General features: G+C 36.5%; 1 protein-coding gene across 3 annotated transcripts in view; it reads left to right on the top strand.

Annotated features, from left to right (window-relative positions):
- Positions 1-15,841, top strand: part of FMR1 (fragile X mental retardation 1) — a 29,814-nt gene extending 13,973 nt beyond the window's left edge. The window contains exons 8-15 of one of the 3 annotated variants that reach the window (XM_017819251.1): positions 1,534-1,704; positions 1,827-1,905; positions 2,809-2,918; positions 5,872-5,958; positions 8,712-8,907; positions 10,244-10,423; positions 11,469-11,551; positions 13,333-15,841. In XM_017819251.1, the coding sequence (XP_017674740.1) occupies positions 1,534-1,704; positions 1,827-1,905; positions 2,809-2,918; positions 5,872-5,958; positions 8,712-8,907; positions 10,244-10,423; positions 11,469-11,551; positions 13,333-13,443 (1,017 nt within the window). In that variant the 3' untranslated portion in view covers positions 13,444-15,841. Of the gene's footprint in view, positions 1-1,533; positions 1,705-1,826; positions 1,906-2,808; positions 2,919-5,871; positions 5,959-8,711; positions 8,908-10,243; positions 10,424-11,468; positions 11,552-13,281 lie in introns of all 3 variants that reach the window. The other 2 variants (XM_017819250.1, XM_017819249.1) reach the window with 2 other exon arrangements.
- Positions 15,842-17,596: the final 1,755 nt, after the last annotated feature.

Below are 17,596 nucleotides of genomic sequence, written 5' to 3'. Positions count from 1 at the left end.
ACATACTAAAAAGCCTGAATTTAAAAGTGTTCTGCATTCTGGTTTGTATTTCATTATATCTAAATAGAATTCAGTCATGGCTGCTGTGTAGTTATTAATATGCTATATGCACAGGTTTTTTTCTTATTAGTGTGTTGGAAGAAACTAGAATACAGAATTTCCGATGTTTAAATAAAACACCTTGTAATACATCACTTACAGAAAAGCTAATGATATTTTTAGTGCAAGCACTATAACTATGCTCTGACTGTCATAACCAAGGTCCCCAGTGATGATGCAGTTTCATCTTTTTTATGTATCATAGACAGTTGTGTTAACAACTGATCGTTGTCTTGATCATCCTGTTCTCTACTCTCATTTGACTGTCTGTAACAGATGTCAGCTAGTAAATCAGCATTTGGATTATCTGTTAGAATGTAGAACTCTGAGCATTTAAAATAAGTTTAGCTTTACAATTTGTCTGTAATGTAATTACTAAAGTGCTTGATAGAGCTCTGAGTATATGAAGTATTTCATGACACTCAGATACTTACACCACTACTTCCTATAGCCAGTTCTTTGTGACAGTGGTTTAGCACTGGATATTTATCATCAGCTTTAACAGGAGCAGGTCAGAAAGCAGAACCAGTTGAGTTGGGAGAGAATAGGACTTGCTGTGGGCACTTCTTGGTGTTTTCTCAACCTCTGTAGGGTCTCATATTGCTGAGGTTACGGTGCTAATTTAAAGTGTGCTTGTGTATGTCTTCACAGTAGTTATAGCTTTGATTGTGATGCAGGGACATGTATAGGATTATATATTTTGGGTTTTATCTTTTTTCTTCCTTGCAAAACACTCTTTCCTTAATAGATTATCACAGTTGGAAATTCTCTATCTTCCCTCCATGCATTAAACTATTGTTCTTGTGTTCTGTTATGCTCACGCTTGTGAGTTCTCAGACTGACCCTTCTGTCTTTGTGGAAATGTGATTCCTGGATGAAATTCTAAAGTTTTTGTTCTCTGAATTCAGGCAACTTACAATATTCAATATAAAGATATAATTGCAGTTATACCTTAATTTTTGTCTTATCATATACAGGCATGGATTCTTTATTTTACTTTTTTTAAGTGCAGTAGATATGTACAGTTGCTCTGTTTTCTGTAGAACTTTTGTGTTAGTGATTGAGTTCTTGCTGTCTCCTGCCACGTGTTGAAATGGGTGCATTTTTTTAATCAGAAATCATAAAGTTTGCTTTGCTAAACAACACAGCACTTATTTTACTACCTTACATGAATGCTGTCTTGCCTAGTAACACCTGATAGCTGTAGCTATTAAAGGGTAACTCAAAATACAGAGGTGTCAACACAGCTAGAGGCCAACCTTACGTTAATATTTAAAAGAATTCCGAAGGAGACTCTTCAGTGGTTTTGAAGAATGCATTAAAAGGAATAAAAAGCAGGCTAAATACCTGACTGAAAAATGGGCTCAAAATTTGTTGATGTGTCTCTCCAGTGTGCTAACAATCAAAGTGAGCTGGCATTCTGTTGTTCTTCAGAGTTCTAGGCAACTTGCATCACGGTTCCACGAACAGTTTGTTGTACGTGAAGACCTGATGGGTTTGGCCATTGGCACTCACGGTGCTAATATTCAGCAAGCCAGAAAAGTCCCTGGAGTGACTGCCATTGACCTTGATGAAGATACTTGTACATTCCATATTTATGGAGAGGTAAGTTCCCTTCTTTAGCCTTTCAGACAATACCCAAAATAAATAAAGGAAGAAACAAACAAGCAAAACAAAAAACCTGGGGAAAAGGAATCTTATTCCTCTCATACATGTGTCTATTTTAGGATCAAGATGCGGTGAAAAAGGCAAGAAGTTACCTTGAATTTGCTGAAGATGTTATACAAGTTCCAAGAAATTTAGTAGGTATGTCAATTCTGGAGGCTAACTATGTGATAGGAAGGGAAAATGCCTTCTGAGAACTGCCTTAAACTAGAAGCAGTGTGCTGATGTTTAAATACAAGGTAGAATAGTTTCTGGATATTATTTTTTGTCACACGCGGAAAACATCTTTGGCATCGCTCTAAGCTTTTCTTGAAAGCTGTGATTGAAGGATGTGGCCTTTCCTCATTACCTCCCAAGCTGCTTAGCTTTCCTGCCATTTTTCAGACAGCAAGTTGTTTTGCTGAGGTTGGAAAGAACTAAAGTTATCATTTTCTTTGTCTCAGACTAGAACGTCTGCTTCGTAAGATAAATGTGTGCATTACTGCCATTGGAGTACGATTTATTTCCATTTTTATCTTTGATTTTTTTAGTGAATTATAAACTACCATCAAATATCTCTACAAAGCTCAGTTTCAGAGAAGAGAATTTTACATCTGACTCATATGGTATCTTTGGCTGTGTCAGAAAACTTCCATCAACTAAAATTTTGTAAATGAACTAAGTTTTGCTTTGTGCTCTAAACAAAAGATAGTTACAACAAATGCTAGGCCATTGTAAAAGGATTCTTTGGCTTTGGTTGGGTATGCAAACAGCAATGTTTGTAAATCACTGAGGTTATTTTAAACCAACCAAAGCAAAGCCAAATAAGCTGCAAGATAGTGAATATTTCTGTAATCAATACATGTGACAAGTTAACACCCCAAGCTTACATAGACATTTTGGTTTATGGCTCATTAACTAAACCTGTGTTGTAGAGGATTTAAGTCATTTTGGACAAGTTCTTGCACTGATGCTTAAATACTCTTGTCTAATTAGAGTCTAGCAATACTCTGAGGATTGGGAGGAAACCCTAAAAGTGGAATGCTCTGTATGTTCTTTCTGTAGGAAAAGTAATAGGAAAAAATGGAAAACTGATTCAAGAGATAGTGGACAAATCTGGCGTTGTAAGAGTGAGAATTGAGGCTGAAAATGATAAAAATATTCCACAAGAAGAGGTATGTTTTCAGTTAATATGATTTCTCTATGTATTAATTGGTTGTATTCTACCCTGTGATAAATTAAATTCTTCCTTGTATCTTCATAGTGGTAAGATAAAGTTTTGATTAAAGTGTGTTTTCTGATAGAGTCCATCTTATACTATTAATGCTGAGAGGCGTTTTTATGTAAATTTGGCTTATCTGTGTTAGAAAAAAATGGTTTTTGAAGATTTTTGGTGAGGTACCTTCTTAGAGATTTTATCTTACTCCTGTTGGAAGCAATGACACATTTTCCAGCATGTGCTAGGCTGGAAACATATATGAACATATATGAAACTTGTTTTCATTCACTAATCTACTTTGTGTTTGATCTCTTATGTTTTTACCTGGTTTAATTTTTTTTTTAGTAATTTATGTTGTCATGAAAAGCTTGTGCTTTTTCTTAAAACTCTTTTTTAAAAAAATATTACCTTGGTTCACAATAACCTGTAAATTGTAACCTAAAGAAAACCAAGCATGAACAATGTGAAAATCCAGGTTTACCCAGGAAGGCTCTCAGCCTGTAAAGGGAGTTAATGACGTCCTGAACTTCTTAATTTGAGGCACTTTTATGTGGGGCTGCATCGAGGGGCAAAGTTGCAGGTTTGCAAAAAAACTAAAAGCACGAAGGTTTTAACATCTCAACGCAAGAAAAGATTCCCTGCAATTTCAAACGTGAAATGTGCTTAAAGAAAACTGAACTGCCTTTAATTTACCTCAAAATCTAAACAGGTACCAGTTAAGAACCTGTGCTACATTGGATAAGATATGGAATATGTTTCTGGAGCCCTTATGTTCTTGCTTGAGTAGTTCATCCTTTGTTTTATCACTGTGAATCTGTTACTGAGGACTCACAATCCAATTTCCATCTTTCTGTAAAGGGTGACTAAGCAATTAAATGAGGGGTTTTTACTATTTCACTAGTTTTGCATCTACCTGAAAAGGTGTTGTATAAATTCCTGCACCATAAAATAGAACTAGTTTAATAAGCAAGAGGCTGCTGCTCTTGCTGCAGGCAGTAGATTCACAGAAGGGTAAAAGAGCAAATACTCATGGCTGCAATTAGTATGTCAGGCTTTCTTTTTTGTCTTCTGACTTGAAAAGGCTTATTTGCTTACCTTTTTCTATACAAAATGCAGCTTTTAAAGATTATCTTGAAAGCTTTTTTTTTTACCTGCCAAGCTCTGCATTCATACTTCTGTTTTACCTGGTAATGACATTTCTAGCACTGGCATTGCTTGCACTGCCTCGTGTGTTAGTTGTGTCATACCAGGAGCAAGGCAGGAACCTGGGATCATATCTTGCCAGGTAAGAGTTAGTTGCTGTAAGTTGAATGCAGGTTTATTTCAGCTAAGAAATACACATAATCTCCCCATGTGTGAACTTGGATATTGCAGCCCTTCTTGTAGTAGAACAATAGTTCAGTTAAATTTTAATACAGCATTGGGGTTTTTTTAATGTGACTGAGATGTTAGAATACTGCCCATTAATTTTGGGTACAGTTTTATGCATCTCATAATTTTATAACAGGATCTTTAAGTTTTTCATATTTTTAAAATGAGATAGGTATTGTTTGAGATAGTAATATATATTACTTTTATCTCTAAATTTATTATGCATATAAGGTCTGTTCAGTATTCACCACTGCAGCCAAGCTGAAGATTGGTACTTTTGCTTTGAAGACAAAAATAAGGTTCAATAAATAAGTACTTTGATGCTTTTATATGGCTGAAATTGTTTGACATGGTTACCAGCTCATATTCTTAATAGCTGGCATTGCTATACCTTAAATCCACTGCTAAAAGCAACAGCAAACATTTTCCTTAAATGCCTCTTTAAATCATTTGACTTGTGATCTTTTAATAATTGATACTGTGAGCTAGTTAAGGCCAGTTTAGTAAAAATTTCACTGTTCTTTATCAGATTGGATTAAATATTTATGAAACTTAAAATACCCCAGACAATAAAAGATTTCAGTCAACGATGCCTGTGGCTAAAGGACTTCTAATGACTATGAAAGTTAGTATTGAGGTTTCTAAGGACTAGAGGACTGTGTATATATTATTTTTTTCTTGTTACTTACATTAGACCTCACACATCTGCATTAAGTCTTTTGTATGTAAAAGAAAGGGGGGGGGGAGAAAAACAAACAAGACCTAAAAAACTCAGACAAAATTACAGACTTGCCACTCTTGGGGAACCTTGGTATATCATGCTGTTGTTATTTCTTAAAACAGTTGTGTCCCAAATCATTTCACTTCTGCAGAAAACCTTCCTTTGGAATGCAGTCGTGCTTGGGTTGCCTAAGTTAATCTTTAAGTATTTTATCTCCAGATATCATCATTTCAGACACTAAATTTCCAGCTTTACATTTTCCATCTGTTTGTTGAATTGTTTAACATGTTTGAAAGGTGAAAGAAATGTAAGTTAGAAATTGTTACCTGAAGTACTTACTCTTTCTTGAATATGTTTTGGTTTGCCTTTCACAAATGTAGAGATCCTCAAGAAGGATCAAGTTCTGTTTCATGATATGATGTTAATTTGATTCACTTTTTTAAAAGATCGAAGGTAGACTGAAAGGACCTGGTGTGAGAGTATAGATGTGATCAGCAAAGGTGGTATTAATTTTGAAGGGAGGAAACATGGAGTGTTTTAAATTGACTGTTTTTCACTTCTTCAGAAAAATAAAAGTTGGCATTGTGATGCAAATGGTCTAAATTTCCTTGTGTAAAAAAGCTCTTTGCCTAAAGGGAGTCAGACTACATGATCTAATCAGTATCAGAATTTAAATAAACTGTTCTCTGATTTACCTTTTAATTTATGCTTATCTGTGTTCTAAGACTTGTTTTCAAATTTTACAGTAATATGTTGGGTTCTCTTCAGAATTCGATGCCTAATCAATAACCATAGGACTCCTGTTACTGTGTTTTAGGGCATGGTGCCATTTGTGTTTGTGGGAACCAAGGATAGCATCACTAATGCAACTGTTCTTCTGGATTATCATCTTAATTATTTAAAGGTGAGGAAAACGATGCTGCTTTACCACTGATTTATTTTTTTTTTCTGTCGATACTTAAGATGGTAGCAGTGTGATAACTAAAGTCTGTTTGGGCTCTGAGGCTGTTGAAAAATGGGGTTTATAACAAGTTTTCCATCTAAAAACAAAACGTTTTATTAAAAGAATAATTTATCTGAAAGGTAGGATAAAAAAAGCTTTTTTTCAGAATGCAAATTGCAGATAAATAAGAAAATAATCTGTCTCAAAAGTACTACCAACTTTATATATGAGGAATAGCCAGTCCCTCATGGAGCTGCAAAGCAGTGTTCTAGGCAGGATCTTATAGACTGTGGGCATTTCATGCAAAATCCCTAAACTGCTTTTTCTGTAGTGGATTGACATTTTATACTTGAGTATGCTTTGTAGGCAACTCAGCTTCATATGTTATGTTTGCCTCTTGGCTCCATGACTTCCCCAGCAGTTTGCAGTGCTTGATGCCTGTTTTATAGGGAGCAAAAAATATCCCACATTATTGCCTATAGTTCCTTTTGCCTACGGTGGTTATGGCCGGGTGCCCAAGCCTTGGTGTCAGGGCCAGATGCTGACAGGAGGGACAGCTTTGAGTTCATTTAATTAAACATAATCTTGTGTCTCTTTTGAAACCTTCAGACCGTTCAAGATTTGATACATGTCCAGTCTGTGCAGGAGCTGTCAGTGAATCTTGTAGCATGCTAAAATTTCTATACCTAGTTAAACTTCTCAGTACAGGTATCAGAGAAGCTGGAATTAAAAGTTACTTTTGTTCCCTTACCTACTTGATCACTTTACCTTCTAATCCTGCTTTTATCAGTGTTCTGGAGCAGAGATAGAGAGCTCTGCAGTTGTCACATGGTAGAGACAGATAAGGACCAGATGAAAACTAGTACCAAATACCAAGCTCCTTTCTTGTATGCTCATTATTATTTCAGAAGATATTTCTGGTTTAAACTTCTATGGACACCTAAAATGGGTACTTGCATTTGAGTAAGTACATAAGTGGGTACTGACATGGGAGTGGAAAGTGTTTAACAGCCCAGCAATTCTGTTTTAGATTCATCAGTTCATTGTCAATTAGGGTCACTTAGTGCTACCCAACCTTCCTGAACAGAAGGTCACACAAGAGTGTTCATCAGTCTGTGTGATGACTACTGGATAGATTCTTCTCTTGGAGGTTTTATCTTGATCTTTGCATCCCATTTAACATATACACAAAAAATGTTATCATCTTAGTGGCCTGTTGCCTCACAATTCAGCATAATGCCCTCCAGTTCACTGACAAGAAGTGGAATGGACTCCAGGCAAAGGTTATTAAGGAAACTTTTTGTAAAAGATACCTAATAAGGCATCAACATCAAATGTGCTGTATCAGCTCAGAGTTGTTAATTTCTCTATTAAAAGAAGAAAGCAGACCTGTCTGGAGTGACTGTTTGTAGTGAAGTTTTGGCATCTTGAGAGGAAGGAAAATATCTAATAGCAGGATCCACAGCCTCAGACTTCAGGAAAGTGGATTTCGGCCTTTTCAGGAATCTGCTTGGAAGTATCCCATAAAATGCATTCCTGGAAGGAAAACAGGTTCAGAAGAGCTGGCTGATACTTTTAAGCATCACCTTCTCTGAGCTCAAGAATATGCCACTTTGATATGCAGGCGATCACACAAAAGTATCAGGAGGCCTGCAGGGACCAACAAGGAGCTTGTGGCAAAATTCAGAGATAAAAAACAAACATACAAGGGCAGGTAACTAATGAGGACTATAAAGGCACAGTCTGAGTCTGCAGGGATGAGTTTGGAAAAGCAAGTCCATCTGGAGTCGAACATGGCAAGGGATGTGAAGGGAGACAGGACTCTTACGGGTTTATTGGCAGCAAAAGGAACACTACAGACAAAGCAGGCCTGCTACTGGATGGAGTAGAGAACTTGCTCACAAAGGAAAAGGATGAGGTACTGAATGTCATCCTAAGTTAGGGGTTTTTTTTTGTAAGATTGGTCCAGGCCCCTGTACCAGTGAAAAAGTCTGGAGCAATGAACACTTAAGTCTTCCAAAAGAAAGATCAGGTTAGGGAACACCTTGGGGAGGAGGAGTAAGGGATGATATGCACAAGTCAGTGGGAGCTGCAGAGGTCCTGGTATCACAATGAAACTTCTATCAATAGTTTTCTCCCCAATTAAAAAGAAAAGGTGGTTTTGATGTTAGCTAGACAACATGTCAAACTGGCAAAGGTGCTCCATGAATGTGTTACTGTATCTCTTTTACCCAGTTATATATGGTGAGAATTCTGTGTGCTGGCTGCCTCTATGCCAGAGTTACAGCACTTTGCTTCCTGTGCTTTTATGCTTCCTCACATTCCTGGCAGTGTTCAGCATCATTACATAGGATTTAACAGCAGGGTAACCACTATCCCTTTCTATGAAACAATGCTCTTACATCATAATTGTTTAATAACTTTGATATTTGTTGTGTGCTACGCCGTAAGAAGCTTGTGTTGGGATCTGAGTGCTTTTTCTCAATATGTGTTTTAAACAAACCTAAATTTGTAAAGTGTGCCACTGGGAGAATTGTATTGGTAGGAAACAGATTAGAAAGTCTTTTTGGTAAACAATTTATTCTCAAAGCTGAGTTACTCTTTGAGTATTAAGTAGATGATTAGTTGCAATACTGAAGTGCTCTTTCTTCCTGAGAACACTCAGATGATTAAACAGTGGTTCCACATGACTTGCTGTGCTCGTGTTTGCGTAGGAAGTGGACCAGCTGCGTTTGGAAAGATTGCAAATTGATGAGCAGCTTCGGCAGATTGGAGCTACTTCCAGGCCCCCCCCCAACCGCACGGACAAGGAGAAGGGGTACATGACCGACGACGGGCCCGGGCTCGGCCGAGGGAGTCGGCCTTACAGAAACCGGGGGCACAGCAGGCGTGGGCCAGGCTATGCTTCAGGTAGGTGACTAGGAGGGCACTTTAAGTTTTCAGAGGAGCCTACTGCTCTCTTGATTTCATGAAAAAGACTGGACTAGGGAACAGAGCTGTTACAACAGAAATGCAGTTAATATTGAGTATTAATATTTGAAGATGAAATAAGGCTTTATGCTGTAGAAAACACTCAGAAGTGTAGTGCTCTCCTGTAATCTACACTTATGCACTTAGGCAGTTCCTGTCTCTTACAGCATGCTCATGTCTTCTGTACTATGAAGCGTACGTAGTTATACCCTAACTCTTTATTTATCTATATTTATTTTATCTATGTTTTGAACAATTTCCGATAGTAAAGCCTCAGTTTTCACTTAAGCCTGCTTGAGGTTGTCTTAATATAAATATTTATAGGTGAAAATACTGTGTAGCTCAATTTAAAAAAAAAAAACCTATTCTCATATTAAATTGAACTTTGATGTTTTTACTACAAGACCATAGTCACCAAAATAGTGTGTTCCTCTTTGAAACCTTGTATAATTCATTAATGAATAGTTTTCCGGGTTGTGCTTCTTCAGAGCAGTCTGTTACTTCATTATCCATGATGTAGGTCAGCTGGTGTTTGTCCTGACTGAAAGGCCTGCAGTGTGAGCTTTGTAAGACAGTCTTAGCTCACATTCTACATAATACAAAATTAATGTTTCTGTGCTGTTGACTGTTTTTAGAAGATGTGAACTCACCTTGCTGATAATTTTATAGGGGGGAAAAATGGGGAAAAGAACCAACTTTTGTTAGTGAAGGTGATCTGCTAACTGGAAAGATTATAATGGTCATTTATTTTGGGTTTGATACATTTCTAGCATTCTAACTTTGTTCTCTGCTTTTGTAGTCTGTTACAGGCTGTTTCATGATGGAATTTTTTTTCTTTTCATAGATGAGTTGCAGTGGTGAGAGGAGACAGGACAGGTTATATTCATAACTTTCAGTTTCAGAAATATGAAGGAGTCTAGTCTATTAGACTTATGTTCTACTAGATTTATTACATTTTGTAGTAGATTTAATAATCTATGGTAAGCTGATAACACCAAGTGACTAAGTGTGTGGCACACTTAACTATTTAGCCCTGAACACACAACTAACTTTTATCAGTGTATGTCTTGACTTTTTGAAGAAGTAACTTATATTATGCACCTTTCTGTTCTGTGTATGTTATAGAGGTTGGGAGGCAAAAAAAATCCCAAACCTGCTTATTAAAAAAAAAAAAAAAAAAAAGGAAAAATTTTATTATATACATTTTTGATTCTGCTCTAGTGATTTCATGCTAAGCTACACTGGCGTGTTTGGATTTTTTTCACCCTCTTAATAGGAACTAATTCTGAAGCATCAAATGCTTCTGAAACAGAATCTGATCACAGAGATGAACTGAGCGACTGGTCGGCGGCCCCGGCAGAGGAGGAGCGGGACAACTACCTGCGCAGGGGGGACGGGCGGAGACGTGGAGGGGGTGCACGAGGCCAAGGAGGGAGGGGGCGTGGAGGATTCAAAGGTAAATGTAGACTTCATTTTGGAAAAGGTGTCCCTGTTGGAATCCTTAAACAAACTCACTTCTGTCAGCCTCTTCTGTTGTCACCTGCTCCAACCTCCTGGGCATCCTGGTGACCCTCTCCTGAATTCTCTCCACATTGTCAATCTTTTAAATTGAGTATTTTGTTTCAGATGTGTTGAATGTTGAGCACAGGGGAATAATCCTTTTTGACCTCCTTTATTTTGGTATAGTTTTCTCCATCATTTGTTTTCCTAATCTGCCTCTTGCCTCAAGTTTATGGGCTGTGCCTTCACACATGGACATCAAGGAATCAAGTTCTAGTTTATCACCAGATACAGAAAAGTATTTTATCATCTGTATTACTCATTCAGCTGTCCATATTCATATCTTCTTGTATTTTATTTGCATGCAACAGGATAAGATTGTAATGCATGTGTTCAGTGGAAAGGATTAGGCAAAACTAAGATGACAGAACTTAAAATTCTTTTCTTGAATATAAATATATACATTAAGGTTATAAAACTTGATCATGTGATGGTTCATTATATTTATTTAGCTAAATACTTTAACTAGCCTACAACTCTGCTTTTTTTTTGAAATTTTTTTCAAAGTATGGGTGTTGCTTAATTTAATAAGATCTTTTGAAAGAAGGTAGTGTGTAATTTAGGAAGCTCATAAGCCATTAGAAAAAATGTGAAGATGTTAAATCTTACTGAGGTTGATTGTGTACTTCTCTTCAATGGTTAATCATTTTGAGAAGTGGTTTTTCTTCAGTAGACAGTCTCTTTTAAACTGTGGTGGTTTTAAACGCTGCAGTTTTGTCTACTTTATCACCTGAGAACATTTTCTTTAGCGATTTTTTTTTTTGGCCCATCATTTAAGAACTGTTATATGAAAGCAATAATGTTCAGTATCGTAATATGTTAGTTTAATGTTCATGAGACAGAACATTTTGAAGTCGTTCCCTACTGTGCTTGTGTAAAATTTAAGTGAAAAAGATCCTGTATCCCTGTTGAACAACTTAGTTGATTCATTCTTCTTACAGGAAACGATGAACAGTCACGAACAGATAACCGTCAGCGTAACTCAAGAGAGGCAAAAGGGAGAACAGCAGACGGATCTCTTGAGGTAATTTTGCTCATATGGCAAGTCTGTACTGTTTAAAATTGCACAAATGTCATATAGTAACATTAGAGCCTTCAAGGCTGCGGGTGACACAGTAGCCTTGTGATTCCTTGTTCCTTAATTCCCTAATCAGATATATGAGTTATGTTACAAAATGACACAGATGCACAGGGATCTCAATATATCAGGTTGTGTAAAGATGCAACTTTGTAATGTTCACTTGGCTCTCTGTGTGGAGAAAAATTGATCACAAGTCCCAAGGATTTACTAACCAGCTTGATTTCAGTCTTTGTTCTTGGTAGCTTTTTGTTTTTAGCTTTTATTTCTTGCTGCATTGTGTATTGCTGTCTGTCTTCTATGTACCTGAAGGAAGAGAATCTTTAACACTTCTTATAAAGTGTTGTAGCCAGAATTTTCAGAGTAAGAAAGTTTAAACTTCAGAAGCTACCTTACTACTAAACAAAACATTTGCTATTGAAGCTAGAAAGCAAGTTAAAAACACACATCAAGAAACCTTTCAAGTAATAGGTTGAAATACCTTATAACTTTAAATATTTTACAGCCTTTTACAAAGAGATTTCTACATTTTTTTCAAATGTTTTCTTTCATAAAGTTATCAGGCTCATACTTCAGGTGTATATGTTACGTTTCCCCACATGGAAACAGTTCTTGTGTCAAATGATAACATGCAAACTTTCTACTGTCTCTTGCTGCTTAGGATGAGTTATGTTGGGAGGAAGTAATTATGAGCAGCTACAAGCTGCTGCCTGCTCTGTGTTGTTCCCAGGAGTCATGGTTCAGTGGGAGATGGAGATGACTCTTGGTTTGGTTTTAGAAAGCCTCTAAGAAAGGGACAAAATGGAACAAGTGAGCAGATGCTTAATTTTCTGAGTGGGAGTGCTGAATCTTAAAGGTGTAGTAATTGAATATGCATCTGAAATGCAAACAATTAACATGGCAAAAAAATTATGGCCATACAAGTTTTGTAGTTAATCAATAATTGACCTACAAAGTTTGAAGTAGAGAGTGAGGAACTTGGTGCTGAAAAAACAACCCTAAGGCACTTAAATTAAGGGGTTTTTTTCTCCTGTTACTCTGAGATTTGAATGAGATTATATTTTATAAGAAAATAAGCACTTGCATATTGTTGAAACCTGGCTAATCAAGTTGTAAAAGTCTTATTTCAAGGAATAAGTATTTGCCCCCTTTACAAGCATAAAAATTTGCTTTCAACATGCTTTCTTGAAATTTTTTATGACCATTTAAAAAGGCTGCAGAAGTTTTTTGAATGTATTAAATGGAACTTTTTTCAGATTCAAAAAGGGATGGAGTGGATTTTTTTTTTTTTAGTGTTAGAAAAGCTGCCATGAAATGATACTATGTTTTTTGAGAGGCTTTTTGCATACCAGGAGTAGAAAGTTGAGTTGTTTGAGGTCGAATGATGTTTCAAAGATGTATCTGATATTAGTCCTTCAAAACTTTTTCTTGCACAAGCACACTGGAATTTTTTTTTTTAGCTTTCAAGGCTATGTAGATATGAGGTTTTTTGTTTCAGGTGATTTTTTTTTTTAAGTCACAAGTATGTGGCATTTTTTAAGAGAAAAGAAGTTACACACTCCACTTCAGCTGGAGACATGTAACAAAGCCACGAGGGTATGGCACTCTTTGCTCCTCCCGGATGGCCAAGGGGTGGAAGAGAGGAGAATGCTTTATATAACTCTGAATTGTTCCAGATCAGAATTGACTGCAATAATGAAAGGAGTGTCCACACTAAAACATTACAGAATACCTCCAGTGAAGGCAGCCGGCTGCGCACGGGTAAAGAACGGAGCCAGAAGAAGGAGAAGACGGACAGCGCGGACGCTCAGCAGCCGCTGGTGAACGGAGTCCCCTAAACTGCATAACTCTGAAGTCATATTTCCTATACTGTTTCAGTAATTCCTATTCCATGTTAGAGAAACTTGTTAGGCCAAAGACAAATAGTAGGCGAGATGGCGCAGGGCATGAAATGAACATATGTTCTCTGTTAGCCTTTTTTAACATCGACAGTATGCAGTTGTTTTCAGAAATAAGAAGTTATTCAAATATTTGCATAAAAATACCTGAACTTCCGAAAACCGCTTCCAAGTACATATTGCAGTTCAAACGATGAAAGATTCCTTTTTTTTGTTTGTTTGTTTTAAAAATACTGAGCTGTGCATTGGTAAACTTTCTGTTCAGTTGTACCATTTTAACACATCGGGTCAAATTCACTGCTCAATTTCAATTTTCAGAATAAATAGTGTTTGCAGTAATCAAATTGGCTTCTGTTTTCAATCTAACTTACCAGTTCTTCATGAAATGCTATGTCGTTTTATGTCCTGTGTCAGTTCACATTCTGGTCCACCTTTTTCAATATTTTGGTGGATCCTGAAATATGTGTGATGTAACAATTGTCATTTTCATTAGCAAAAAAGTTGTATGATCTGTGCCTTTTTTATATCTTGGCAGGTAGGAATATTATATTTGGATGCAGAAATCAGGGAAGATGAGTTGGTAACACTAAATGTAAAATATATGTAGCAATCCTTGTCAGACGTTAGTACTTTATAGACAAGTGCATGCTTTCCATAATTTTTTCCTTACATAAACATTCAGTTAGGCAGTTATAAGAATAGGAAATTTATTTTGCACTGAAGATTTGGCAAATAGTGTTATTGAAAAAGGGGTGTAATTTTTTTCTTTGTAGGCAGTACAGAAGCTTTTTTTTAAAAAAAAAAATTTAAAAAAAAAAAACCTTTCCATTGTGGAAAACTAAAAAATTCATTGTTACTGAGGGAACAAGTGTAACATGTTCACAAGCTAGTAATGTGTGCCTGCTATTTGGCCAGATGACCAGCCTAAAGCATTGATGGTTTTCATCCTCCTCAAATTTTTGAATTGCTTATTTTGATTTGGGGGCTATTTCAGGAGAGGTAGGAAAAAAGTCACCACATGTAACGCCCTGGAAGGTGCAGATACAGGAGTCGGAGGTGTCGGAGTTAGAAGGAAAGTTCATCGTATTTTGAGGTACAAGGTCCTAATTACCAGCCAATTTGCAAGTGTCACAGAATTTGATCCAAAGTACAGCTGTACACCAGGGAAGGGTGGGAAGTGGTGGGAGGAGCTGTGCTTTCCTTCATTTCTGATCACACATGAAACTTACTGGGCACAACTGCATAAGGACCTTCATTTTAATCCATTTTTATTCAGATTACTCCAGAAGGAGAGCCACTGTTTATGTACAGAATTGTACAAACTTGACCTTGCCTCTGATGTATTTTGTGAGTTTTTTGTTTCTTTGCTTTCTTCATTCTTTTTTTTTCCTTGCATACAGGTGAGCATACTAAAACTGGCAACGAACTGCACATGATTTAACAAATATAAAAATGTCTTAAAAAGTATTGCCAAACATTAATGTTGATTTCTAGTTATTTATTTTGGGAATGTATAGTATTTGAAAACAGAAATTGGTACCTTGCACACATCATCTGTAAGCTGTTTGGTTTAAAATACTGTAGATAATTAACCAAGGTAGACTGACCTTGTAATGTAACTGCTCTTGGGCAATATTCTCTGTACATATTAGCTACAACAGATTGGATTTTATGTTGACATTTGTTTGGTTATAGTGCAATATATTTTGTATGCAAGCAGTTTCAATAAAGTTTGATCTTCCTCTGCTAACTGATGTTGATGCAATCCTTATGAATGATTGCTTTTAAAAATCTCAACTTAGAAAAAGTAGAAAAAAAGTATTTCTTTGTTTAGACTTTAACTGTAGCCGTTGTTTATTTACACATTTTAGAAAAGTCTCAAGTATTACCAGTTTGCAAAAATACAGCACATAATGCTCAAGAAGACACAGTCTCTGGAATGGTACAGTACCTGTTAAGTGGTTACACTACACACACTCTATTGCTCACGTTCAGTGGTTGAGTTCACTAAGGTGCTAACTAGGTTAAATGTGAAATTACTACACTACAGTCTGACTAATTGGCTGCATTCCATTTTCAAGTGGATTTTGGGGTTATGACCTTTTTCAGTATTTGTGTGCTTGACATATATCCCTTTCAATTCATATTCCAGTGGTTTTAAATGTTATTAAATTTCAACAAATTAAACTGTGAATCTAAATGTACACTTTAATTTTGAGAAGTCATGTTGTTACAAAACTTGAAAGTGCAACAAATGTCTGATGCTGGAGTTCAGGTCCGTCCTATTGGTAACTATTATAAAGTATGGTCTAATAAATTAAAATATTTTTAAAATAAAGTTCTTTAAAAAGAGTGAGAGGTATTTGTGAATCATGCCAAAGTCTAAATTCAGTAGGGTTAAGCTCAAAGCCTATGAATTAATAATGCTTATAAAAGTAGGAAGTTGATGTTTCCTTTCTTTACTGAATTCATTTTAATGATGGTGGGGAGTTAATATTTTCAGTTATTAAAACTCTATCAAGGAAAAAGATCTCTGTGCAGCTTTTTTTGAAACAATCTTTCTGAGCACTCGTGACTTCAAGAAGCAGCTAAGATTAGTTTCTTGAATACAGAAATTATTTCAATTTGTTACTGATGAGTTTTTCAGTCCTTCGTGGCTCAAATACCAAATATTGTGTATTGTGCTTTATTTCCACAATCCAGAAAGGCCATCAAGTAGGGTGGGTATGGTATTAAGTGTAGATTCTACTTCTTTGTGGGGGCACTTACTGTGAAAAGAGATTATTTTCCTGAACTGCAGCACATCTCTCTGCAAAACCCTTCGGTATTGAGCAGTGAAAGGGAAAATATCAGCTTCCAGTGGGTATTCCTCAGTCACTTCAGGAACCCCGCTGTATGGTTCTGCTAAGTGGAATTCTGTACTAATCTGCAAGAGAAAAGATGGATCTCAAATATTTTTATCCTCTGTATTGTTGAAGTTTTTGTCTCTTTCCAGGAAGAGCAAGACTTGCAGTTAAAACCCGTGTTAAGGGGTGGGGGGAAATGTGTTACTGGTTCTGGTGGCTACTATTTGTTAAAAAGGGACAAGGCTGAATGTGTTTCCATAGTAGTGTGTCATAAGCTTGTTTTTATCCAGTTGAACTTAACTGTACTTCAATTTTCATCCTGAAAGATGCTTCTCAAAGAATCTTTTCTAGGCATATTTGCATCCATGAAAATGGGGGCCACTAGGACTTCTAATACCTTAACAGTGTAAGGCAGCTTTATGCTAAGAGCAGTGAGGTCAGACCTGCTGAGTTTAGTGTTCTGAATAGCTTCCAGCTTGATCAACAGTTTTCTTCCTGTCAGAGTTTCATAATTAGACTTAAGCACAGTGTGGGTTTCACATCACATCTTTATGCTGTGATTTACAGCAACAGCTCTTTGCTCTTTGACACCACAAGTCTTTGACAGAGGACTGTGGATCTTTTGCCTGCATCAGGGGATGAATCTGTTTCTCTACTTCTGACAATTGTTTTAAATGTATCACACATCTGTGCTTTCACAGTTGTGAAGGTCTTTCATCTCGAGGAGTTCAAGGTAGAGATAAATAATTGCTGCTCAACCACAAATGAGACAGTTGCCACAATTACTTTTTTTATATTGTTTAAAAATTTCTCTACAATAGACTTCAAAGCAGTAATTTTTGTGTGCTTTGAGTACTGTATGGAAGCGGATAATAAGAAAGAGCAACAGTCATAGGTAATTTTGGAATCATAGGAATCTGGTGAGGATTCAATAGGACAAGATGTTTTCTTATATTTTTGCACTGAGTATAAGAAAGTGGTTTGCAATGAAAGCAGGTCATTTAAAGCAAAGATGAAGTCTGTATAAATGCTAAGAACTGACATGCAGAAATGGGATAGCAAAGAATCATTTGGGGTGGTTTTTGGTTTGGTTGTGCTTCTTCAGCCAGTGGACTCAGGTTGAGCCTCAGGAGTAACAGCAAGGAGGGTCAATAGTCCTAAATTTAATAAAATCAATCGAGTGTTCAGCTTAAAATGGTGGGACAATTTTCTCTTAATTCTTAGCAGCCTGAGAAGTCCCACATTAC

The sequence above is a fragment of the Lepidothrix coronata genome, unplaced genomic scaffold (assembly GCF_001604755.1).
Source record: "Lepidothrix coronata isolate B3197 unplaced genomic scaffold, Lepidothrix_coronata-1.0 Scaffold73, whole genome shotgun sequence".
In the NCBI taxonomy this organism is placed as follows: Eukaryota; Metazoa; Chordata; class Aves; order Passeriformes; family Pipridae; genus Lepidothrix; species Lepidothrix coronata.
Note: the sequence above shows the minus strand (reverse complement) of the source record. Positions and strands in the feature narration are given on the sequence as shown.